The sequence below is a fragment of the Aphelocoma coerulescens genome, chromosome 23, assembly GCF_041296385.1.
Source record: "Aphelocoma coerulescens isolate FSJ_1873_10779 chromosome 23, UR_Acoe_1.0, whole genome shotgun sequence".
Classification (NCBI taxonomy): Eukaryota; Metazoa; Chordata; class Aves; order Passeriformes; family Corvidae; genus Aphelocoma; species Aphelocoma coerulescens.
The window spans coordinates 969,213-995,249 of record NC_091036.1 but is presented as its reverse complement, the minus strand read 5'-3'; the positions used below and the strand labels follow the sequence as shown (position 1 = coordinate 995,249).

At 54.0% G+C, this 26,037-nt stretch overlaps 1 protein-coding gene and 1 non-coding gene across 9 annotated transcripts in view; both read left to right on the top strand.

Moving 5' to 3' along the window:
- PUM1 (pumilio RNA binding family member 1) overlaps window positions 1-26,037 on the top strand; it is an 83,307-nt gene that overhangs the window by 39,261 nt on the left and 18,009 nt on the right. For 5 of the 8 annotated variants that reach the window (XM_069035765.1, XM_069035761.1, XM_069035759.1 and 2 more), the window contains 7 exons: window positions 879-972; window positions 2,197-2,313; window positions 7,746-7,897; window positions 11,797-11,935; window positions 13,333-13,476; window positions 15,277-15,573; window positions 18,868-19,104. In XM_069035765.1, the coding sequence (XP_068891866.1) occupies window positions 879-972; window positions 2,197-2,313; window positions 7,746-7,897; window positions 11,797-11,935; window positions 13,333-13,476; window positions 15,277-15,573; window positions 18,868-19,104 (1,180 nt within the window). The remainder of the gene's footprint in view (window positions 1-878; window positions 973-2,196; window positions 2,314-7,745; window positions 7,898-11,796; window positions 11,936-13,332; window positions 13,477-15,276; window positions 15,574-18,867; window positions 19,105-26,037) is intronic. The other 3 variants (XM_069035764.1, XM_069035763.1, XM_069035762.1) reach the window with 2 other exon arrangements.
- LOC138098184 (small nucleolar RNA SNORD103/SNORD85) lies at window positions 5,637-5,724 on the top strand. The gene has a single exon (XR_011146564.1). It is a non-coding gene; the product is annotated as a small nucleolar RNA SNORD103/SNORD85 (small nucleolar RNA).

Below are 26,037 nucleotides of genomic sequence, written 5' to 3'. Positions count from 1 at the left end.
GTGTTTGTGTCTGGTTTAAGGGGTGTTTGTGTCTGGTTTAAGGGGTGTTTGTGTCTGGTTTAAGGGCAGTGTTTGTGCCGGGTTTAAGGGGTGTTTGTGCCTGGTTTAAGGGGTGTTTGTGCCGGGTTTAAGGGGTGCTTGTGCCGGGTTTAAGGGCAGTGTTGGTGTTCCTGTGCCTGGTTTAAGGACACTGTGCCTGGTTTAAGGGGTGTTTGTGCCCAGTTTAAGGGCAGTGTTGGTGTTTCTGTGCCCACTCTAAGGACACTGTTTGTGCCTTGTTTAAGGGCACTGTTTGTGCCCAGTTTAAGGGCAGTGTTCCTGTTTCTGTGCCCAGTTTAAGGGCACTGTTGCTGTTCCTGTGCCCCCTTTAAGGCCACTGTTTGTGCCCAGTTTAAGGGCTGTGTTGCTGTTTCTCTGCCCAGTTTAAGGGCACTGTTTGTGCCCGGTTTAAGGGCACTGTTGGTGTTTCTCTGCCCAGTTTAAGGGCACTGTTGGTGTTCCTGTGCCCAGTTTAAGGGCACTGTTGCTGTTCTTGTGCCCAGTTTAAGGGCACTGTTGGTGTTTCTCTGCCCAGTTTAAGGGCGGTGTTGGTGTTCCTGTGCCCAGTTTAAGGGCGGTGTTGGTGTTCCTGTGCCCAGTTTAAGGGCACTGTTGCTGTTCCTGTGCCCGGTTTAAGGGCACTGTTGGTGTTTCTCTGCCTGGTTTAAGGGCACTGTTTGTGCCCGGTTTAAGGGCACTGTTGCTGTTCCTGTGCCCGGTTTAAGGGCACTGTTTGTGCCCGGTTTAAGGGCACTGTTGCTGTTCCTGTGCCCGGTTTAAGGGCACTGTTGCTGTTCCTGTGCCCCCTTTAAGGCTCTCTTTGTGCTCTGTGCCCGCAGCTGTTCCAGAGGCCCAACGCGCTGGCGGTGCAGCAGCTGACGGCAGCACAGCAGCAGCAGTACGCCCTGGCTGCTGCCCACCAGCCACACATCGGTGAGTCTGCCCTCTCCTCCAGCCCTTTTCACCTCCCCTCTCTTAATCCATGGGGAAAACAGCGGGGGAAAAAGGGCTGGGAGGGTTTAAAGTGTGTTTTCACAGGCGATAATGCACGAGCAGAAGCGTGCTGTTAAAGATTTGCTTGAGGGTGTCTCTTGCACACATGAAAAGCCTTTTAAAGGACTTCCCTGTCTGGCAGGACTGACAGTCCCACCCTCCTGAGGGTGCTGGTCAGTCAGGAGAGTTTGGAAATCTCTGGCAGGACTGACAGTCCCACCCTCCTGAGGGTGCTGGTCAGTCAGGAGAGTTTGGAAATCTCCGAGTGAGGCATAAATCAGGGTGGCAGCACAGTGAAGTGAGGAGAAAATGCACAATTTAATATCAGCTGAATGTGCTGCCTGGGGTCTGATGAGTTAAAGGTGTAATTTATGCAAACACATGATTGATATTAATAAAAACATTCATAAAATAGATCATGTTTATGAACTGGGAATAAAGCACTTCATCCTCTGTGTAGAAAACTGGGAAAACTATAGGAGGGCTACTCCTGGATTAATAAACTCCAATGTTTTCAGCACAGTAGGCAATTTGTGGTAGTTCTTCCTGCCCAAAATCCCAGTATAAGCATGTTGGGACTCTCCCAGCTCTGTGCAGTGGCCTTGTGTGCTCAGTGGAGTTCAGGGATTGAAATTATTCAGCTTTTTAACTTCCCCCCCCTTCAGCTTCACCTCCCCTCCCCACCCCTCTCCCGCCCACCTGGGCTCTCTCTAATGATTAAACTGTCCCCTTGCACAGGGAGGGAATGCTTTTCCACTCCTGAACCCGTTCCAGACTAACCAGTTGGGATGCTGGGATCCTGTGGTGGGCATGGAGCTCTGAATTGGGTGGTCTGGGTCCTGATTCACTCGCTGTAGGAAATACAGAGTAGTAACAATTGGCTTATGTTGCTGTCCAGTCTCCTGAACAGGGTCTGTCTGCCCTGCACGGGTACCTGAGCTGTTGGATAGAAAGGATTTTACCACTTAAGGAGCACTGAATCCTTGGAATTGGTTTTTTCTGTTATTCCAGCTCTCTCCTCTGCCTCTCAGCCCTCACTGCTTGTTCCCTCGCTGTAGAAAAAAGCTTAAAAACACGAAAGCACCCTGAGTTTGGTGTTGCCCAGGCAGCAGCAGCGGGGTTGTGGTGGGGCTGCAGTCCCATGGAGTTTGTTTTCACTGACAGGAATGTTTTCAGCAGGTTTAGCTCCTGCTGCCTTTGTTCCCAATCCCTACATCATCAGCGCGGCGCCTCCGGGGACGGATCCCTACGCGGCCGGGCTGGCGGCAGCTGCCACGTTAGGTGAGAAATTCCAGCTCTCTCTGCATTCCCTGCATCAGAACCGCTCTCAATCTGTGTCTGGGGAAGGGGGGGAGAGTTGATACAATGCTGTGTCTGGGAGTAAAACCAGAATTTGTCGTGGGACTGTGTTTGCTGGAGATGAAATGGGATCGTTTTTGTTCAACGCTGGCTGCGGGCTTGGGCTCCTGGAGCAAATGGGAAGGGAACCACTCACAGACACAAATACTGCTCCATTTTTGGGGTGTTTTGGTGACTGACAGTAGCAAGAAAAACCTCTGAAAGCAAACTTAGTAAGGGCTGGAAAGATGCAGGATGTGTTTCCTGCCAGGAAAGTTGTCTCTCCTTTCTGTTCAGCTTGTGGTGCATCCTGCAAACCCTTAAGTTCTGTCAGGAATTTACACTTCAGGCTCTCTAGGTAAACACACCCATATCTGCCCAGGCTCACGCTGGGAATGTGCCCTTGAGCAGATGGCAGCGAAGATGGAGCCTCTTGTGTTCCTGCAGCATCTTCCTGCAAACGCTCCTGCATCAGTTCCCAAACTCTCCCAGCTGTCACAGCCACAATTGGCGTGTCTGGAGGTGACAGCTCCGAGCCACAGCTGATCAGGCACTGGGGGACACGGTGAGAGTGGCACTTCTGCTCTGGGTGCCATAAAGTTCTTGCCCAAAGCACTGGGGACAAAGCAAGAATGAGCTTTTAGGAGAGGGTTTTAAAGGAAGAACGAGCTTTTGGGAGAGGATTTTAAAGGAGGAATGTGCTTTTAGGAGAGGGTTTTTAAAGGAAGAATGTACTTTTAGGAGAGGATTTTTAAAGGAGGAATGTGCTTTTAGGAGAGGATTTTTAAAGGAAGAATGTGCTTTTAGAGGGATATTTTTCTAACCATGCCTGGCTTTCCTTGAGCAAGGCAGAGGAAAGGTTCTGTGCTGCAGATGAACCCTGCTCTGTTTGGAGTGGGGATGTTTGTGGAGGCTCTCGCTGCTGCCACGCTCCACTTAGAGCTTGTAAACTCCCAAATCAAACTCCTGGACCATGGGATGTGTGTGGATGTGACACTCTGTGGTTTGGGACACGACTTTGGCCCCTTCTCCAGCTCTTACATAACCCCTGCTGAGCTTTTAAGCTTTGAGGCCACCGTCAGGGCAGCGGGGAACTGGGATTTCAGCCACTGCTGCCCACTTGGGCGGAGTTTTTAGTGGATCACACAGATGGATGTAAAGAATTTGGGTTAGAATTTGGGATTTGGCCTGGGCTGCTGGGAATTCTGTGTGAGGATTGTGCAATGCCATGGGGAGATTGGCTGTAGGCACCAGCAGGGTGTTGGCAAACAAGTGACGCTGTGATTCTGTGGGAGAGAGCCAAGAGCAGGAGTAAAGGAGATTTCTGCTGGTCCAGGACCTGATAAACCCTCGTGTGGTGGTGAATGGAGCAGGGAATGAATGAGCTGAGCTGCTCTTGGCAAATCCAGGAGGGAAGTTCAGTCAGGGCTCAGCAGGGAGGAGGTCCCAGCCCATGGCAATCCCGGTTCCAGGCAGAAGGGGAGGTTTGTGAAGGATTCCTTACAGGGAGGTTTTTCCTCAGCCTTTCTGCATCACCTCAGGGCTCCCAGTGCTCATTTCTCAGTAACACCAGCGTGCAGAGGAGCAGCAGGTCAGCATCTTGATTTCCTAGAAAGACTGTGTGGAACTGGGCCACGTTTCCAGGAAACACCAAGTGTTGGCCACAGCTTTTTTTATTTCTCTCAGCTCTGCTGAAGCTGCAGCTGCCTGAGCTCTTGCAGCCTCTGACTAGGAGAAAAGCCCAGCTAGGCTGTGCCTAACTGGAGTTTTAGACATTTGAACTGGAAATAACACCCCAGGGATACCTAAAGCATCCCCAAACTTGGCATCAGCGTCTCTACTTGAATAATTCTAAACTGATGACTCTTGAAAGAAACAAAACCATGTGTGATGTGCTGGGTGTATTTATAGCGTTAACAGGAGAAATAGGGGTTATTTTAATCCTCTCATCAAGCTTTGAACCCTAGAAATGACAAGATAAACTTCATGGTGATGTTTATTTTTGAAGAGCATTTTCTCTGTCTGGACCTGAGCAGTTTTGAGACCCCTTTTTTTTCTGTCATGACTGAGAGCAGCACTGGAGGGACGTGGGACAATTTAAATGTTTATATAAAGCCAAAAATCCTCCTTGATGTGCCTGGGGGTGTTAAATTGGGAGGACTTGGAGAAGCTCCCGAGATGGAAGAAACGAGTTTGGAGTTGTTGGGGAGTTGATTGCTCACTCTCAGAGCAGAGAGGGAACTTCTGTGTGTGTTTTATGGCAGAGATCATCTGTCAGTTAAGGTTTGCCATTATGGCAGCTTTGTCATGATTGTGAGAGTGGCAGCTCTGGGATAATGCTCTTCTCTTCCCAACAATAGCAGCGTTCTAAAGAACAAATTTGAATGCAGGGGGAAGAACTTCCTAGAAAAAAAAAACTTGTTTAGATTTTAAACTGTGGGGAAGATACTGCTGCCTTTGAATTGCCTTCCATCATTTGAGAAAGATGTCACTCAAAAAACTGAAATCTTGCCTTTTTTAAGGCCAGTTGGGAAATGATTCCCTCTGAGCTGGAGTGTTGCAGGTAGAGGAGTGTTCCTGTTCTTTGTGGGGAAGTGCTGGGATAACCTGGATGCAGGAAGAGCAGAGGCTCCCACAGCAGGGTCTGGGATTTTTTCAGCCTTTGGAGTCCTGGACTCCTCGGGCCCTTGGTGCTGAGCTGGTGCACGCACCTCCCAGGACTGGGGTTTGGCAGCACCTGGATTTACCCCAGGTCCCTCAGCAGTGTCAGGCAGGGCACTCTCTGCCCCCCTGGATGAGGGGCAGCACTTCTGAGCTCAGCATTTCACTGCCATCCCTAAAAACCACCTGTGGGTGCCGTGCTGGCAGTTCCGAGGGGATCACCCCACAGATGGCTGGTGATCCCTGAGCTGCTGATTGCAGCCTCTCTTGGAGCTCCTTGAGGCCCTTTGAGCTGCTGCCACTGCTCCTCATCCCTGGCTGTCCCTGCAGGGAGCAGGGACGGCTCCTGCTCGGAGAGATCGCGGTGGGCAGGCTGAGGTGAAAGCACAGCCCCTGCTCTGAGCACACTCACAGCTGGATTTGCTGATGTTTCCTGCAAGGAGGAGCTGTGGGTGTCCAGCACTGGCTGATGTGTGAGAGTCACTGGGAATATTTGCTTCCAGAGGCTCTGGAATGGCTTTTATTTTCTCAGGAATGCACAGCTCTAATGAGTGCAGCAGCAGGTGCAGCATGTCCTGGAGAGGCAGCTCTGGGTGTTGCTGGAGTCTGGCAGTGATGCCACACTTGCCCTCACTGAGAACTCTGTTCAGTAATGAGCCTCTGTCTCCGTGTGCTTGGAGCAGCTGAGCCAGACTTGCAGCCCTTTTAAGCCCAGCTGCCTGCGAACTTCAAAGCTTTCGTGTCTCCTCCAAGGCTTTGGCAGCGACCTCTGACAAGGAGAAAAACCCATCCAGGCTGTGCTTGGTTGATAATTAGAGCTGAGACTGAAATATCCCAGAGAGATGCCCAAATTTTGCCCAGATAAAGGGGATTGCAGCAACTTCCAGCAGCCGGAGGGCAAGTGCAGGTTAATGACTTGCATTAAAATGGAGCAGTTGCAGCTCCTTCCCTGTTGGGTGCAGAAGAACCCCGGGAGTTGGGGTTTGATGTGCATTCAGTGATTATAAACAGGTTAAAGTCACTCACTGGGTTCCTGTCTGTGCCTGCTGAGGCACCACAGGCACCACCTGCATGGCACTGATTCATTTGCCACAGGTTTTTTTCCATCTTAGCCACCACTGCTCATGAATTTCCGGGTTGGAAGGTAAGAAATGAGTGGCTGCTGCTTCACATTTGAGTAAGAGAAGCAGGTCAGCCTCTCTGATCCTGTAAATCCAGCCAGGATGGGCTTTGGGGTGAGATCCAAATCCAGGCGTTCAGCAGCTCCCTGGAACTGGGCAGCACCTCCCTGCTGTGCACAGCGCTGGGCACCTAAATCCTAAATTTGGGCAAAGCACAGTGGTTAAAACCAGAATTAATATAAGGAGAGTAACTCTTACATGTTTGAAATATGAATTTAGTATTTGGCATGAAACATGGAATGAATATCCTGAAGTGTGGATGTGGGAGCAGGAGCTCGTCCAGACCCTTGGCATCTGCAGGAGTGCAGTTGAGCTGTTACTGTAAAAGAAAATGTTACTGTAGAAAAAACAGAGAAGAAAGGAACAAAAAGCAAAAGGAAAAGTTTCTTCCAGGGTTTTCCAACCCCTTTGTCACAGCCAGGCTAACACTGAACACTCAGCAGTGTCTGCACCTCCCTTTTTGTGTCATCCCTCATTTTCCATGGAATCACGGATTTGGTCAGAACCCAAGTGCTGAGTGTCTCTCTTAAAAAAAAAAAATCCCTATTTTTACTCCAGACATGACAAGATTCCCTAAAGATTTGTTTATTCCAGTGTCACACCTGACTCTGGCTCGGCCTGGTGTGCCCTGAGCTACTCCCGCTGTGGGGAAGGAGCCCTTGGGATTGGGGATGCATTTGGGAATCCAAGGAAACACTTCTGCTTCTCTCCTGGCCTTTCCTAAAGACCTCAAACACTCACAGTACAAAATAGCACTGGATTCCCATCGTGGTATTTGGTGGGAAGGGCTCCTCCCTCCAGCACCCAGAGCTTCCTCAGCATCATTCCAGCTGGGATCATTTAAGGATAGAGGCTGCCATTCTGCATCTCCAAATCTCTGTGGTGTCCTGAGAGCTGAGGAGCACAAGGAATCTTCAGGAGTCAGTGAGGCTTTTTCTGCTGCTCTCCAAGATGATGATGATGATGATGATGATGATTATTATTATTATCATTTTTAAGCCTCTTAGGTTTGAGGAAGGGATGTGAAGTTTGAGGAGGGGATGTGGGAAGGGACAGGATCATGCAGCCTCTTTTATGGGGGGTTTGAAAATGCAAAGCAGGGCAGGAAAGAGAACATTTTAACACTTGAGAGTTGATGCAGTCCAGCTGTGAAGAGGGTTTGTGCTTTGCTGAGGAGCTGAGTGTGGATGGATGGCAGTGAGCTGCACACGTCAGCCGGGATGAGAAGCTGATCTCTGGGCTTGAACAAGGTTCCTCTGTATGGGTTACAGTTTTGTTCCTGCCCTGTAAAACCAGGGCACCCCAATAAAAGCGTGGAATCACTGCTGGCAGAGTTTGACCTCATGCAGTGATGGAATTCCAGGTCTGACTCGGGAGCTTTTCTAGAACGTGTGGCACAAACGCCAAATCCCCGTGTGTTTACAAAGGATTTCCTGCAGATCACCTTAAACCAGCCACGCTGAGCGGTGGTTTTGGGGTGCCGTGGGCCACTCGCCCCCTGCAGGGGCTCAGCCCGCCCTCGCTGTGTTCCAGGTCCGGCTGTGGTCCCTCACCAGTACTATGGGGTCACTCCCTGGGGGGTTTATCCCGCCAGCCTCTTCCAGCAGCAGGCGGCCGCCGCCGCCGCCGCCACCAACTCTGCCAACCAGCAAACCACGCAGCAGACCCAGCAGGGCCAGCAGCAGGTAAGGCCTGGGGGCTGCCAGGGGCACGGGGCACCTGGGCTTTGGGTGGGGAACATCCTGAGCTGGAAACGACCCCCCAGGGATCGTGGATTCCATCCCCAGGCCCTGCACAGACACCCCAAATCCCACCCTGGGCATCCCTGGCAGCGCTGCCCAAACGCTCCTGGAGCTCTGGCAGCCCCGGGGCTGTGCCCATTCCCATGCCCGTTCCCGTGCCCGTTCCCCTGTCCATTCCCATGCCCGTTCCCGTGCCCGTTCTCATGCCCATGCCCATTCCCGTGCCCATTGCCATGCCCATTCCCGTGCCCATTCCCGTGTCCATTCCCATGTCCATTCCCATTCCCATTCCCGTGCCCATTCCTGTGCCCGTTCCCGTGCCCGTTCCCGTGCCTGTGCGCATGCCCGTTCCCGTTCCTGTGCCCATTCCCATGCCCGTTCCCGTGCCCATTCCCGTGCCCATTCCCATGCCCGTTCCCGTGCCTGTTCTCATGCCCATGCCCATTCCCGTGTCCATTCCCGTGCCCCTTTCCATCCCCATGCCCATTCCCATGCCCGTTCCCGTGCCCGTTCTCATGCCCATTCCCGTGCCCATTCCTGCGCCTGTTCCTGTTCCTGTGCGCATTCCCATTCCCGTGCCCATGCCCATTCCTGTGTCCATTCCCGTGCCCGTTCCCGTGCCCATTCCTGTGCCCGTTCCCGTGCCCGTTCCCGTGCCTGTGCGCATGCCCGTTCCCATGCTCGTTCCCGTTCCCATGCCCGTTCCCATGCCCGTTCCCGTGCCCGTTCCCATGCCCATTCCCGTGCCCATTCCCATGCCCGTTCCCGTGCCCGTTCCCATGCCCATGCCCATTCCCATGCCCATTCCCATGCCCATTCCCATTCCCGTGCCCATTCCCGTGCCCATTCCCATGCCCATTCCCGCGCCTGTTCCTGTGCCCATTCCCATGCCCATTCCCGTGCCCATTCCCGTGCCCGTTTCCATCCCCATGCCCATTCCCATGCCCGTTCCCGTGCCCGTTCTCATGCCCATGCCCATTCCTGTGCCCATTCCCGCGCCTGTTCCTGTTCCTGTGCGCATTCCCATTCCCGTGCCCATGCCCATTCCTGTGTCCATTCCCGTGCCCATTCCCATCCCCATTCCCGTGCCCATTCCCATGCCCATGCCCATTCCCGTGCCCCTTCCCATGCCCATTCCCGTGCCCATTCCCATGCCCATTCCCGCGCCTGTTCCCGTTCCTGTGCCCATTCCCATTCCTGTGCCCATTCCCGTGCCCATTTTCATCCCCATTCCCATGCCCATTCCCATTCCCGTGCCCATTCCCATGCCCATTCCCATCCCCATTCCCATCCCCATTCCCATGCCCATGCCCATTCCCATGCCCATTCCCGTGCCCATTCCCGTGCCCATTCCCATTCCCATGCCCGTTCCCGTGCCCGTTCCCGTGCCCGTTCCCGTGCCCATTCCCGTGCCCATTCCTGTGCCCGTTCCCGTTCCTGTGCCCATTCCCATTCCCGTGCCCGTTCCCGTGCCCATTCCCATGCCCATTCCCGTGCCCATTCCCGTGCCCATGCCCATGCCCATTCCCGTGCCCATTCCCATTCCCGTGCCCATGCCCATGCCCATTCCCGTGCCCATTCCCATCCCCATTCCCATTCCCGTGCCCATTCCCATGCCCATGCCCATTCCCATTCCCGTGCCCATTCCCATGCCCGTTCCCGTGCCCATTCCCTCTGGGGGAAGAAGATCAGGGACAATTTCTTCCCAGTGAGGGTGTCTGGTCAGTGTAATGGTTGCCCAGTGCAGTGGAGCCCCCAGCCCTGGAGGTGTTCAAGGGGAGCCTGTCTGTGTCCCTCTGTCACTCGGTGCCACGGTCCGTGTGACAAGGTGGGGTCAGGTCACAGGTTGGGCTCGATGATCTCAAAGGTCTTTTCCAGCCCAGCTGATTCTGTGTAAAACCCAACCTAACCCTCCCCTGACACAGCTCCAGCCATTCTAAACCCTGATTTTTTCCGTGACTCCTCCTGGCCTCAGCTCTGTGAGGAGAAAACCCTTTGGCCTCTTCTAAAAAAAAAGGGACAAGAGCCATCTGTACATTTGTAATTCGGTTTATCCGTGGTGCACGTGGAGAGTGGCACCTGTACATTGGTGGGAGTGACCTGCTGGGGAATGGTTACTTGGAAAACATCAATGGGTCGGGTTGGGAATGGCCTGAGCTGTGCAGCAGCAAACCCGTGGTGCTGTTGGTGTGTGAGGGGAAATCACCAGGAACCAGAACTGGGCTTCAGTCCCCTCAGCAGCTCTCCTGTCTGGTGCTTGGGTGATGGAGGTGACAGAATAAAGAGCAGCTGGCAGCTGAGTTTTTCAGCTCAGAAGCTGGAAACCCTTTGAAAACCAAAGCCCAGTGTCAGGAGGTGTTACAAGGCCTTTCAAGATGCAGCAGGCGTGAGCTGAGAGAGCTTCTGCAAAGACTCAGGCTATTAAAATAAAATATCTCCGTGCCAGTGGCCTTTATGGGATTTTTCATTACCTTTATGGCCGTGGAGCAGGCGTGAGTGGGGTCGGGAGCAGGTTTGTGATGCAAACCTCCGTCCGTGAGGGGCTGCACTGGGGATTGTTTGCAGTAAAAGTGCTGAGGCAAAGGGTTTGGGCACCTGGAGCTCTGAGTGTGGACACTTGATTTGTGACCCTTGGGACTCATTGATGGTGTTTTAATAAAACCCACCAGCATTCCAGTGCTGCAGCCTGCACCCCCTGGAATTCCTGGCTCCCAGAGATTCCCTGGGCCAGGGGGTTCCTGTCCGGGCTCTGGCAGCTCTGCAGACTCGGGGGGCACGTCCAGATCAGTGAACCTCGGGATCCTTCCCAGCCTCTCAGTGCACAAAGTCAGTTTTTCCTGTTAATAAAGGTGACAGGTGGCACCCACGATGTGCTGAGGACACGGGGGTGGCTCATTCAATAAGCTGAGCTTGCAGATTCCTGCACCAGCTCTGAGCGAGGCTTTGGCAAAGCAGGCCTGTCCCAGGTAGTTGCAGGAGAGCCACTTTGCCCTTGGCCCTTCTGAGGGACTCAGCCCACAGCAGCTCGTCCATGCAAAGCCCACTGTGGGCTCTTCAGTCGTGGTTTCCTGTGATTTGAGTCTCTGCTTTCCGCAGGGGTCCTGGCTTGGAGAGCCCCAGGTCACCCCCCGTAGTCAGCCCCAGCTCCTGAACTGGGCTTTGTAAGGTTCTGCTCAAGGGGGTTTAGTGGTGACAGGCACAAAACGTCAGCTGATGGCTCCTGAACACTTGTGACAGAGGATGAGTGTTGGAGGTGGGATCAGGGAGTTAGAAAGGTTGGAAAAGCTCTCTAAGGATTGTGGAGTCCAAGCATTAGCCCAGCACTGACCCCCGTTCCAAGCACCACATCCGTGTGTGTTTTGAGCATTTCTGGGGATGGGGACTCCACCCCTGCCCTGGGCAGCCTGTTCCAAAGCCTGAGCACCCTTTCAGTGAAGAAATTTTCCCCAATATCCACCCTGCCCCTCCCCTGGCCCACCCTGAGGCCGTTCCCTCTCCTCCTGTCCCTGTTCCCTGGCAGCAGAGCCCGACCCCCCCGGCTGCCCCCTCCTGTCAGGGACTTGTGCAGAGCCACAAGGGCCCCCCTGAGCCTCCTTTGCTCCAGCCTGAGCCCCTTTCCCAGCTCCCTCAGCCGCTCCTGGGGCTCCAGCCTCTTCCCCAGCTCTGCTCCCTTCTCTGGACACGCTCCAGCCCCTCCGTGTCGTTTTTGAGTGTCAGGAAAAGCCAATTAGGAGCAGAGGAGAGAGGTGCCCCTATTGCTGGTGCTGCTCTTGCTCCTGCCTGGTGATGGTGGCTCGCCCCTGGATCCCAGAATGACCCCGTGGCTGTTCTGTCCTCTCCAGGTTCTCCGTGGAGGAGCCAGCCAGCGTCCCCTGACTCCCAACCAGAACCAGCAGGGCCAGCAGACGGATCCTCTGGTGGCCGCCGCCGCCGTCAACTCCGCGCTCGCCTTCGGCCAGGGGCTGGCAGCGGGAATGCCAGGTACCAGCACCTCCCAGGGCCAGGGAGAGCCTGGGAAATGGGATCTCCTGGGGCTGCCTTAGCCTGGCGTGGGCAGTGCCTGCTTGTGTTGGTTTGGGGGTTAATCCAGGGGTTAACTCGAGGGTTGGGTGTGTCCCCCCCGGCGGGCGGCACTGAGGGGTCACCGGTGACCTTGTGGCACAGTGACAGCAGTGTTGGCACCCTGTGGCTGCGTGGTACTCCCAGAATTGATGGCTCCTTTGGAAAATCACCTCCAGATTTTTCTGTGGACCCTTCAAGCTTATGGGATCTGCATTTTAAACCTCAGAGGTTTCTTAGCCCCGTTCATTCACCTCAGCTCTGCATCCCCGCCCGGTGCTCGACTTAGCAGCAGCTTCCCCTCTGTGATCGCTCTTCACAGAGGCTTAAAAACAGGGGAAGAAAAGGGATAAAAGGGAGCAGGGTTTAGCTCTCATTTGTAGCTCTTCGTGGAGCTGCTGTAGGAATTCTGCCTCTGATCCGTGAGGCTTTGGGGTAAAACGCTGCTGATGTTTGGTTATTCAGGGCATTACTGTGATGGCAGAGGCCACACCTGAGCTCATCAGAATAATGTGCAGATGTGTCCTGCTGGTCAAATGTAAGGAAAAAGGGATTATTTGGATTTATTATTTGGATCCTTGCTGGCAGTGTCACATGGTTGTTAATGGGGTTTTTTATTGTTTGAGAAGAACGTTGCAGTATTAAATTGCAGAGTGAACTGTGCCGATTTCCTTTAATCTGTGTTATTTGGGTTGTATTTGCAAAGCAAATACACACATAATATACAATTACACATACATGTTTGTGCCTCTATTTGCAAAGCAAATATTCACAGGGAGCATTCTCTTAGTGACCCCCCACCTTGGAGAGTCGCTGCATTTAATTTTAAACGTTTTCATTTCATGTAGAATTCCATAATGAGGTGCCTAAATCACTGTGTTCTGCTGTCAGTCTGCTGCTCTGTGTGTCACCAGCATTTAGGAGGGTTTATTTACATACATTAAAGGATATTTTATGGTACCAGCCTTCCAAAATACCCCAGTGGAAGTTCCCTGTGGGTGCACCCTGGACGTGCAGGGTGTTCCCAGCTCTGAGAGATCCCAGCACACGTTGTACTTACAGTGGAACAGAAATGGTGCTTTTGTATTCGAAACCCTTTTTTTAGCTGAATTTGCACTGGGGACAATGTAATACAAAAGGTTCAGGGAGGGAAGGCGTCTTTTCTACCTGGAAATCTTACCTGGTATAAAGTTGTGGATTTTTTGGGGGCTGTTGTGCTTTTTTTCCCCCATTCAGATTTTCTTTTAAAAACCCTGCAGTCACCTGGAGATGACTGAGCTGTTTGTCACCTGCCCTGTCCCCTGTGTTTGCCCCTGCAGGGTACCCAGTGCTGGCTCCTGCTGCCTACTACGACCAAACCGGAGCCCTCGTGGTCAACGCCGGGGCCAGGAATGGCCTGGGGGCCCCTGTGCGCCTGGTGGCCCCTGCCCCTGTCATCATCAGCTCTTCTGCAGCCCAGGCAGGTGAGTCCTGTCCCCTCCTGGTCAGGCAGGTGAGTCCTGTCCCCTCCTGGTCAGGCAGGTGAGTCCTGTCCCCTCCTGGCCCAGGCAGGTGAGTCCTGTCCCTCCTGGTCAGGCAGGTGAGTCCCTGTCCCCTCCTGGCCCAGGCAGGTGAGTCCTGTCCCCTCCTGGCCCAGGCAGGTGAATCCTGTCCCCTCCTGGCCCAGGCAGGTGAGTCCTGTCCCCTCCTGGCCCAGGCAGGTGAGTCCTGTCCCCTCCTGGCCCAGGCAGGTGAGTCCTGTCCCTCATGGCCCAGGCAGGTGAGTCCTGTCCCCTCCTGGCCCAGGCAGGTGAGTCCTGTCCCTCATGGCCCAGGCAGGTGAGTCCTGTCCCTTATGGCCCAGGCAGGTGAGTCCTGTCCCTCCTGGCCCAGGCAGGTGAGTCCCTGTCCCCTCCTGGTCAGGCAGGTGAGTCCTGTCCCCTCCTGGCCCAGGCAGGTGAGTCCCTGTCCCCTCCCTGGTCAGGGAGGTGAGTCCTGTCCCCTCCTGGCCCAGGCAGGTGACCTCTGGTCCCTCCAAGTGACTGCTCTGTCCCCGGTGTCCCCAGCCCTCCGTGCTCCGCTGGCAATGATGACAAACTTGCCCTCACTGAGATCCATCCAGGGATTGTTGTTGAGAAACCTTCTCTGTGCTCAACTTTCCTGAGCCTCTGGAGCAGCCACGGAGAGGGGGAGGAGCAGGAACTCGAATTATTTTGTAAAGTTTCACAGCAGTTGTTTAAATTTATCTGCTGGCACTTGCTTTCCCACCTACTTGAGCCTTCAGAATTCCCAGACGGCTCCAGGGAGAGCTCCGAGCCCCTGGCAGGGCCTAAAGGGGCTCCAGGAGAGCTGCAGAGGGACTGGGGCCAAGGGATTCAGGGCCAGGAGCCAGGGAATGGCTTCCCAGTGCCAGAGGGCAGGGCTGGATGGGATCTTGGGAGGGAATTGTTCCCTGGCAGGGTGGGCAGGGGCTGGCATGGAATTGCCAGAGCAGCTGGGGCTGCCCCTGGATCCCTGGCAGTGCCCAAGGCCAGGCTGGACATTGGGGCTGGAGCAGCCTGGGACAGTGGGAGGTGTCCCTGGGGTGGCACTGGGTGAGTTTTGAGGTCCTGTCCACCCAAACCATTCCATGATTTGCACTTTATGGTATCATCAGTGTGCCTTTGGCGTGAGTTGCTTTGGCATTTATTTGGGTTCCTTGGCAGTTCAGGGCTGGGGGAGGGTTTTTCAGCCAGAATCCATCGGTGTGAGCAGCCCCCACCAGCGCTGGGCCCAGATTCTGAAATGGGCCTTTTAATTGTTTTCTCGTAGCTCTTGTTTATTTTGCTTTTTCTTTAACTTTGGAACTGGCTGAAAACCAAAAGTCCTTGGGTTTGATGTTCTTGGCACCGCAGGTTCACATTTCATCTGCTGAAGGATCATTTCAATTCTTTCAAAACCTGGGTTTCTTAATTGGCCCTTGCGAGTGCGGGGCTGCAATCTGGGATCTTTGGAGAGAGAACCATCCCTGCTTTTGATCAGTGCAGCTCCAGCAGCACGAGAGCAGCAGTAGCAGCTGGGCCTGGCTGGAGTCTGGGGGCGGTGGGCATGATTGGGGCAGCTCAGAACAAACAGAGCTTTATGCAGAGTTTGCTGCAAAAGGGAGATTTTCATCCTGAAAGAAAAACCTGTAGCAATTCAAAGCGACCTGCTAAGTTTTAACTTCCAGAAGCGTGACAAAAACGGATTTCCTCCCTGATTTTCAGTGCTTTTTCCAACGTTTCCCCAATTTTCGTGTCCCGCAGCGGTGGCGGCGGCCGCGGCCTCGGCCAACGGAGCGGCAGGAGGGCTGGCAGGGACCACCAACGGCCCCTTCCGACCCCTGGGCACGCAGCAGCCGCAGCCCCAGCCCCAGCAGCAGCCCACCAACAACCTGGCCTCCAGCTCCTTCTACGGCAACAACTCGCTGAGCAGCAACTCGCAGAGCAGCTCCCTGTTCTCGCAGGGCTCGGCCCAGCCCGCCAACACCTCGCTGGGCTTCGGCAGCAGCAGCTCCCTGGGAGCCACGCTGGGCTCGGCGCTGGGCGGCTTCGGCACAGCGGGTGAGGACCGCGGCTCTTCCCGGGAAAACGAGGGCAAGGAGAGGCCCAGGTTTAGGGATCTGCTGGAGTTTGTGCTCGGAGCAGATCGGCGGTGGTATTAAAGGTCTTTTTCCACCTGAAGGGTTTTGTGATCCTGCACAAATCCTGCCTCAGCATTGGGAATGAGGGTGGGAAAAGAGCTTTCGTATCATCTTGCCCCTTGCTGGAGGCAGCCTGTCATTGAAAGGGCAGGGTTGGTGTGAGGAAAAGGGTACAGGCATGTGGGAAAGGAAGGATTTTTTGGGCAAAGTGGCTGGGCAGTGGATGAGCAGTGAGCTGGACTGACTGGCAGGGGGACAGCAGCAGGGCTGGCTGTCCCCTCCTCATCCATCTCAGCCTCACTGGAAATTCTCCTTTAGGGACTGCGTCAGGCTTTTAAAATCTGCAGCAGTTCTTGGCAAAAATGCTTTTAGGAGGTGATAATTAGCAGTCCCAGAGTAATGACCTTGGGTTGTTACACACACCGTCAGTCACCCCTTGGTGAGGATTTTTCCCCTGCATGTGGAGTACTGGGCTGCCAGGAGTTGGCTCCAAGTGTGTCCAGCCCTCTCACCTCGGAGTAAAGGCTGAGGAGCTCTTCATGACTTTGGGAAGGCTGATCTGAGGTGGTTTCCCTGCTTTATTCTGGGAGTTGTTCCCATCACACACCAAAAGAATCGCTGTGCTTGTGAGACACCTCCCTCCCAGGGTGGTTTGATGTTGCTGGGCAGCTGGAGACCAAGGTTCTTTCACAATCAAACCCACCCAGAGATGTCTGTGGTTTTTTAGGGTTTTTTTTTCTCCTTAGGTTTGTGTTTCTTCAAAGTGAAACAATTGTTTTAATTACTGCTCAGTCTCAGGGCAGTAATTAATTCCTGAACTTTGCTGCTTTCATCAGCATGAGGGGCAGGTTCCAGCCTGGCTCCATCAGAACGGGCTCAGGGAGGTGCTGTCACCTCACAGAATAACAGTTTGGAATAAAAAGTTATTCTAAATATTTCTCTTCAGCCCAGCTGGAGAATTGGAACCCTCTTGGTTCCAGGTAAACACAGCACTTGCTTCCCTCCCTCAGTTTCTTTAACTAATTGAATTCCATGAGAGGTGTGCTCAGTGCCAAGATGCACAGAGTTGTGTTCCCTCAGTCAGCGACCAGAGCTCGCACCCTGCTGCTCCTGCAGCCCGTGTGCACTCATGGGAAATGATTTGTTCAGTGCAGTTCACAATTCCACTGTTTATTAAACAAGAGTTTAATGCAAGATTGATTTCTTCTCCCTCAAGTTGACCGTGCATTTAAAGAGTTTGTATTTGCCTGTCGAGACAGCTCTTAAAAACCATGGGGGCTGTGAGTGAAATTGAATTCTGATTTCCAGCCCCATAAAGCTGGGGGCAAACAGGAGCTGTTTTCTCATCTGAGGAAAGGTGAGCACAAGGATTTCGGGTGAATGTGCATCAGGCTGAACACGCTGCTGAGCAAACACAGAGAGAGAAAATCTCCTGCTGCTTTGGTTTGGCTCCGAGGCCGGGAGCAAACAGGAGCAGGAGTTCGTGTCTGCTGTTCTCCCCGGGAGCCTGGGGGAAAGGAGCTCTGGGGAGCTCGAACCTTCTCCTGAAGGGCCAGAGCAAAGTGCTCAGGGTGTCCCCAGGTGCTCAGGGTGTCCCCAAAGTGCTCAGGGTGTCCCTCAGGTGCTCAGGGTGTCCCCAAAGTGCTCAGGGTGTCCCTAGGGGCTCAGGGTGTCTCCAGGGGCTCAGGGTGTCCCCACAGTGCCCAGGGTGTTCCCAAGTGCTCAGGGTGTCCCCAGGTCCTCAGAGTGTCCCCAGATTGCTCAGGGTGTCCCCACAGTGCCCAGGGTGTTCCCAAGTGCTCAGGGTGTCCCCAGGTCCTCAGGGTGTCCCCAGATTGCTCAGGGTGTCCCCACAGTGCCCAGGGTATTCCCAAGTGCTCAGGGTGTCCCCCAAAGTGCTCAGGGTGTCCCTTCAGGTGCTCAGGGTGTCCCCACAGTGCTCAGGGTGTTCCCAAGTGCTCAGGGTGTCCCCAAAGTGCTCAGGGTGTCCCTCAGGTGCTCAGGGTGTCCCCACAGTGCTCAGGGTGTTCCCAAGTGCTCAGGGTGTCCCCACAGTGCTCAGGGTGTCCCCAGGGGCTCAGGGTGTCCCCAGGTCCTCAGGGTATTCCCCAAAGTGCTCAGGGTGTCCCCAACGTGCCCAGGGTGTCCCCAAAGTGCTCAGGGTGTCCCCCAAAGTGCTCAGGGTGTCGCTCAGGGTGTCCCCCAGGTCCTCAGGGTGTCCCCAATGTGCCCGGGGTGTCCCTCAGGTGCTCAGGGTGTCCCCAAAGTGCTCAGGGTGTCCCTCAGGTGCTCAGGGTGTCCCCAGGGGCTCAGGGTGTCCCCAAAGTGCTCAGGGTGTCCCCAGGGGCTCAGGGTGTCCCCACAGTGCCCAGGGTGTTCCCAAGTGCTCAGGGTGTCCCCCAAAGTGCTCAGGGTGTCCCTAAAGTACTCAGGGTGTCCCTTCAGGTGCTCAGGGTGTCCCCAAAGTACTCAGGGTGTCCCTTCAGGTGCTCAGGGTGTCCCCACAGTGCCCAGGGTGTTCCCAAGTGCTCAGGGTGTCCCTCAGGTGCTCAGGGTGTCCCCACAGTGCCCAGGGTATTCCCCAAAGTGCTCAGGGTGTCCCCAGGGGCTCAGGGTGTTCCCAAGTGCTCAGGGTGTCCCCACAGTGCTCAGGGTGTCCCCAAAGTGCCCAGGGTGTACCCAATGTGCTCAGGGTGTCCCTCAGGTGTCCAGGGTGTCCCCAGAGTGCCCAGGGTGTCCCCAAGTGCTCCGGGTGTCCCCAACATGCCTCTCAGGTGCTCAGGGTGTCCCCACAGTGCTCAGGGTGTCCCAAAGTGCTCAGGGTGTCCCCAACGTGCCCAGGGTGTCCCTCAGGTGCTCAGGGTGTCCCCAAAGTGCTCAGGGTGTCCCCAACATGCCCAGGGTGTCCCCCAGAGTGCTCTCCGGGTGTCCCGAACCAACGTGGTTCCTTCCTTTAGGGCAATTTTTATCCTTTGCCCTTCCTACTTGGGGGTTTTAGGAGCTGTTTCTCCATGTGCTCTGTCACAATAAAACCTCCAACGCTCTGAAGTCAAAGCCAAGATCCCAGATAACTTTTTTAAGCCGACTGATCATTCCCAAGGTGGCTTTAATGACTGATTCCATCACTTCATCACACAGCGGCCTGCTGCACTGCAGCTGTGGCTCTCCAGTGCTCTGGGCTGGTTGGCATCTCCCAGTTTTCCTGTTTTTCCAGTGGCAAACTCCACCACGGGCAGCGGCTCGCGCCGGGACTCGCTGACGGGCAGCAGCGACCTGTACAAGAGGACCTCGAGCAGCCTGACCCCCATCGGGCACAGCTTCTACAACGGCCTCGGCTTCTCCTCCTCCCCCGGGCCCGTGGGGATGCCCCTGCCCAGCCAAGGGCCCGGCCACTCGCAGACTCCTCCTCCTTCCCTGTCCTCACACGGATCCTCCTCCAGCCTAAACCTGGGTAAGGGCCCTGCTCTGCTCTCTCCTGCAGCACTGAGCTGTGTGGGATCACATTGAGGTGGATGTGCCAGGAGCCAGGGAATGGCTTCCCAGTGCCAGAGGGCAGGGCTGGGTGGGATCTTGGGCAGGAATTGTTCCCTGGCAGGGTGGGCAGGGGCTGGCATGGAATTGCCAGAGCAGCTGGGGCTGCCCCTGGATCCCTGGCAGTGCCCAAGGCCAGGCTGGACATTGGGGCTGGGAGCAGCCTGGCACAGTGGGAGGTGTCCCTGGGGTGGCACTGGATGAGCTTTGAGGTCTTTTCCATCCCAAACCATTCCCTGATTTCCCTGCAGTCCCCCTGCAGCACTGAGGCAGGAGTTGTGTGGGATCACAGAATCATTTAGGTGGAGAGAAATCTTCAATATCATCAAGTGCAGCCCTCACGGTGTGTGTTGGGAACGGGAGGTTTCTGTCTTTTCTCCCAGTTTCCTCAGCTCAGAGTTAGGGATAATATTCCCAAGTGTTTAAAACACAGGGTTTTCTTGTACAGATCTTGGTAACAATGGTTTGTGGAATAAAATGGATAAGGAGGGCAGATCTTCAATTTAAATGGTTTTAAAGGGGATGTTTTAAAATACCCGTTAAATTAAGAATAATGAGCTTGGAATACAATTCCTCCTTTTGACCAGTATTCTCTGGAGCAGTGCTCAGCTTTGAGCTGGGGATTTGGTGAGTTTGCCCTGGAAAATTTCCCATCACTGTGGCCTTATCAAAAGCACAGGAGAAATAATTTTGGGAAGATCCATGACTTTGTGCAGCTGAATCTTCTCAGAGAGCTTCTGCCTGGCCCACAATCAAGTAAATCTTGAAAATAAATAAAGCAAATATTAAATAATAAAGCAGTGCTCACCTGAGCCTCCTGAAATGTTCATTCCCTCATAAACAAACCAAAGAGATTATTTGTTGCACCTGCAGCAGGTAATTTAATATTTCCTCCCCAAAATTCACTTGGTTTGGGTCGTGTCATGAATCTGCTGGGTTTAACAAAACTTCTGCTCCTCAGAGCAGTTCTGCCCCCTCAGCAGACACGGTATTTATCACGTTTATTCCATGCCTGTGTGATAAATTCACTGCTGGCTCTAGGTTAGCTGGAATAGCCATCAATCTGATCTCAGGAGATCGGGTTTGGATTTAGCATCGTGCCTTGCTCGGAGCTCTCATAGAACTGGAAGGATTTGAGCTTTATTGATGCAGCTGTGCAGTCCTTGGCTGGCAGGTAAATGGCCACAGTGAATTAGTGCTGGGGAGGAAGCAGAGCCCAAAGCTGGCAGCAGGAAAAACTTGGTTGCCCTTGCAGCAAAGAGAAGAATCTTAAAAATTCTTTGGAATCAAAGAATCTTAAGAATTCCTCTGGCCCAGAGGAAGGAGGATCTGTTTGGGAAGGAGCTCTGGAAAGAAATGGGAGTTAGCAGCCCCAGAAATGGGTGGTGCTCCAGAGGATCAGTGTGGGGCTTCCCAACTTCCCAGAATATTCCTGTCCTTGTAGCCAGGTCCCCTCCATGGCTGGTCCATGCTGGGTGATGCTGGAGGTCAGATCTCACCTGGGACAGCTCTGATTTGTGTGGCTTTGACCTTGAATCCATGAAAGGTCATTTTATTTTTGTTAAGTTTCTCTTTCACCGGTAGTGGAGGGCAGTGGGAGGGGGAGCTCTGGTTTCCTTTGGTTATGAAATAAATTTTAATGGCTCTAAAGGCTCCAGGGAGATCCTAGGGCACCTTGCAGGGCCTAAAGGGGCTCCAGGAGAGCTGCAGAGGGACTGGGGCCAAGGGATTCAGGGCCAGGAGCCAGGGAATGGCTTCCCAGTGCCAGAGGGCAGGGCTGGGTGGGATCTTGGGCAGGAATTGTTCCCTGGCAGGGTGGGCAGGGGCTGGCATGGAATTGCCAGAGCAGCTGGGGCTGCCCCTGGATCCCTGGCAGTGCCCAAGGTCAGGCTGGACATTGGGGCTGGAGCAGCCTGGGACAGTGGGAGGTGTCCCTGCCATGGAATGGGTGGGATGGGATGAGTTTTGAGGTCTCTTCCCACCCAAACCATTCCCTGAGTCCATGACAGACAGCACAGACATTTCTCCTTGCAAGAAGCTCAAGGCTGACTCCTTTTCCCTCAGGAGTGATCCCAGGAGCAGTTTGTGATACCAAGGCCCAGAGCTGTTCCTGAATATCTGAAAATGAAGGGATAGGTGGGAACACAAATGGAAATTCATGGGGTTTGGAACGTCTGCCCTGGGCTCCTCCTGAGGGGGCACAACCTGAGGGAGTCACTGCCAGCAGCTCTGCTTCCAGGGCTCCCCAGTGACCCAAGCTGCCTTTAAACCCGAGCTGTGATCAGCAAATCCGTGCCTAGAGCAGGCTGAGTTGTGGGCTTGCCTTTGTCCCGTCCCTGGGGCTGGAGGCAGTCACTGCTTGGCTCGCTGGGCTCTGCAGAGATCCGGCTCTGGCTCCCTGGGAGCTCAGAGCGCTGAAAAATGAGGGGCATTTATCAAGCTGGGATTTTGCTGGTGCTGTAAAGTGACCTTGGGCAGTGCTGAGTGCCTGAAATAACCACACACAGCCCCTGTGGAAAGGGCCCCTGGAGGACCAAGGCTGAGCTAAAACTGAGCCTGATACTCCAAGGTGTAAGGAATGAGCAGCTGTGAGTAAATCCACACCTCTGGGTGCTGGCAGGGGCTCTCTGCGCCCCAGGGTTGATCAGAATTAGAGATGTGTAAATTACTGAGTGCAGTCAGGGGTCTGAGCAGTGCCTATTCCCAACCACAGCGTGGCACAGAGGAGCTGGAGGCACCCCAAGGCCACAGGTCAGGGTCAGAACTGGGATTTGGGAAGTTTGTCCACCACAGGATGATGCTGAGCATCGTGGGGAGACCTGCAGGCAGCATTTCCATGAGGAGAGAGAGAGATGGGGGAAAAGTGGAGTCATTCCTGGTTTATTTTGGATCTCCAAGTGGTGGGGGTTTTCTCAGAAAACCTCTTGACAGCTTTTCTGTACTGATGGTGCTCTGAGCTAAGAGAGAACAGCCTGAGTGCCAAACCCTCCCCTTTCCCACCAGGAGCTGTTTTCCACTTCAGCCCCAGCTCTTTACTTTGCTCCAGGCATTGAAACAAAACGTTGGGATTCTGAGAATTTCGGATGTGTGGGAAGCATCAGCTTGTCCCTTCCTTCACCTGCGAGGTGCTTTACTCTCCTGTGGCAATCCCAGTCCTCCCAGGAGACAGGAATATCAGGAGTATCCAGGAAGAGATGGGGGCTTTTGGGAGTTGTTGCTCAGTGTGGAGTCAGGAGGGTGCAGGAGGTGATGGATCTCATTGCGGGGCAGCACAGGGAGTTCTCAGCTCTCCTTTTCCTTGGGAAAAAAGGGAGAAAAGGATTCCTCCTGTTTCTTGGGAAAGGGGAGTTTTGGCACCAGCTCCAGAGAAATTTGCCCGGCTCAGAGGTGTAGAATCACAGAATATCCTGGGCTGGGAGTGAGCCACAGAGGTCATAATTAATAATTAATTAGGCTGTTACCAGACAGAGAATTCTCCAGCAGCGTTTCCTGCCTGGGAGCTCCCTCCAGGTGTCGATGGCTGAGGAGTGCAGCTCCCTGAGCTCTGTTTTCATGGAATATTTTCATTCCAGCCCAGCTGCCAGGAGCTGGTTCTCTGCAGCCAGCGCTGCCAAGGTTTCCTTGGAGCTCTCCTCTCCGTGGCACAGATTCCTGCAGCTTCATTTCCCTGGGATTCCCCCCTGCCTCACCTTGGCCTCTGTACCTGAGGCCTTTGTTCCAGCCGGGAAGATCCGTGCGGGCTCTTCCTGCGCTCTGTGGCCAGCAGAGGGATCCCGAGCCCCGCAGGAAAGGCAGGAATCCGATCCTCTGCCACAGAGCTGAGCCAAATCCTGGAGAAGTGCAGGCAGGGAAGCAGCATTGGAAGGTTTAGGTTTGTTCCTGTGAAGTCTTCCCTCTGCTCCCTGTGTGGTGAGCCATCACCTGCCCCCGTATTCCTGGTTTTGGGAATATTTTTTGGGAGTATTTTGGGAAACAGCATCTTTTTAATGTGGGTGCAGATATTTGTGAAAGCACAGGGTTTGTGAAAGCACAGGGTTTTAAAGACTTTGTTGGTTTTAATTCATTGGTATTCACCTGAATTTAACAGTGATTTCAGTTTTTATAGGCACAATTTTTATACTTCTGTATCTGTCCCCCACCCCCAGAAGGCTTCTTTCAGCTCAGTGCTTGCCAGGGCAGCAGGAGAGGTGGGAAACACCTGAGATGGAGGCAAAGGCAGTGGAAACAGCAAAAAAGCTCAAATCTGGGAGGGTTGGGATTGCCCCTGGTCTGGTTCCAGCAGCTGGGACACAGAGGGAGGAGCAGAAGTTGTTCTGTGTGTCAGAGAATCGCAGTCACAGATCTGACATCACTGAGAGAGTCAGAATCACGGAATATCCCGACGTAGGAGGGGTCCCCACAGTCCTCTGCTGGAGTTCAGCCACTCCCACCCTGCTCCAGCAGCACCTCGGATGCCTGGACACGGCCCCATCCAAATTCCTTGGAGGGCAGCTCACTCAGCTTAGTCAGGAGTGACAGGATGGGATCACTGAGGTTGGAAAAGCCCTTCAGGGTCAGCGAGGCCAAGCTGTGCCTGATCAGCCAGCCCGGAGTGCCACATCCAGGGATTCCTGGGACACCTCCAGGGATGGGGACTCCAGACCTCCCTGGGCAGTTCCAGTGCCTGAGCACCCTTGCAGTGGGGGAATCCCACCTGGAAATCCTTCCTAGAAATCCCACCTAGGAATCCTGCCTAGCTGAATGCCAGACCCCCTGTTGTGGAGCACAGCTCGGGGATCCAAAGTCACATCCCTGTGTCCCATCAATCCCATCCCTGCCCTGTTCCCATATCCCATCAATCCCTGCCTGTTCCCGTGTCCCATCAATCCCATCCCTGCCCTGTTCCCATATCCCATCAATCCCATCCTGTTCCCGTGTCCCATCAATCCCATCCCTGCCCTGTTCCCGTGTCCCATCAATCCTATCCCTGCCCTGTTCCCGTGTCCCATCAATCCTATCCCTGCCCTGTTCCCATATCCCATCAATCCCATCCTATTCCCATTAATTTCATCAATCCCATCCCTGCCTGTTCCCATCAATCCCATCCCTGCCTGTTCCCATATCCCATCAATCCCATCCTGTTCCCATATCCCATCAATCCGTGCCTGTTCCCATATCCCATCAATCCCACATCCCATCAATCCCATCCCATCCTGTTCCCATATCCCATCAATCCCATCCCATCCCTGCCCTGTTCCCATATCCCATCAATCCCCTCAATCCCATCCCTGCCCTGTTCCCATATCCCATCAATCCCATCAATCTCATCAATCCCATATCCCATCAATCCCATATCCCATCAATCCCATATCCCATCAATCCCATCCCATCAATCCCATCAATCCCATGTCCCATCAATCCCATCCCTGCCTGTTCCCATATCCCATCAATCCCATCCTGTTCCCACATCCCATCAATCCCATCAATCCTATCCCTGCCTGTTCCCATATCCCATCAATCCCCTCAATCCCATATCCCATCAATCCCCTCAATCCCCTCGATCCCATCAATCCCCTCAATCCCATCTCTGCCTGTTCCCATATCCCATCAATCCCATCAATCCCCTCAATTCCATCGCTTCCTGTTCCCATATCCCATCAATCCCCTCAATCCCATCTCTGCCTGTTCCCATATCCCATCAATCCCATATCCCATCAATCCCCTCAATCCCACATCCCATCAATCCCCTCAATCCCATCCCTGCCTGTTCCCATATCCCATCAATCCCATATCCCATCAATCCCCTCAATCCCACATCCCATCAATCCCTTCAATCCCATCCCTGCCTGTTCCCACATCCCATCAATCCCATCAATCCCATCCCTGCCTGTTCCCATATCCCCTCAATCCCATCCCTGCCTGTTCCCATATCCCATCAATCCCATCAATCCCATCAATCCCCTCAATCCCACATCCCATCAATCCCATCAATCCCATCCCTGCCTGTTCCCATATCCCCTCAATCCCATCGCTGCCTGTTCCCACATCCCATCAATCCCCTCAATCCCATCGCTGCCTGTTCCCATATCCCATCAATCCCATCAATCCCATCAATCCCATCAATCCCATCAATCCCCTCAATCCCATCCCTGCCTGTTCCCACATCCCATCAATCCCACATCCCCTCAATCCCATCCATCCCATCGCTGCCTGTTCCCACATCCCCTCAATCCCACATCCCATCAATCCCCTCAATCCCATCCCTGCCTGTTCCCATATCCCATCAATCCCATCAATCCCCTCAATCCCATATCCCATCAATCCCCTCAATCCCATATCCCATCAATCCCATCAATCCCCTCAATCCCATCGCTGCCTGTTCCCATATCCCATCAATCCCCTCAATCCCACATCCCATCAATCCCCTCAATCCCATCCCTGCCTGTTCCCATATCCCATCAATCCCCTCAATCCCACATCCCATCAATCCCCTCAATCCCATCCCTGCCTGTTCCCACATCCCCTCAATCCCACATCCCATCAATCCCCTCAATCCCATCCCTGCCTGTTCCCACATCCCCTCAATCCCACATCCCATCAATCCCCTCAATCCCATCCCTGCCTGTTCCCACATCCCCTCAATCCCACATCCCATCAATCCCCTCAATCCCATCCCTGCTCTGTTCCCATATCCCATCAATCCCATCAATCCCCTCAATCCCATCCCTGCCCTGTTCCCTTATCCCATCAATCCCATCAATCCCCTCAATCCCATTGCTGCCTGTTCCCATATCCCATCAATCCCATCAATCCCCTCAATCCCATCCCTGCCCTGTTCCCATATCCCATCAATCCCATCAATCCCCTCAATCCC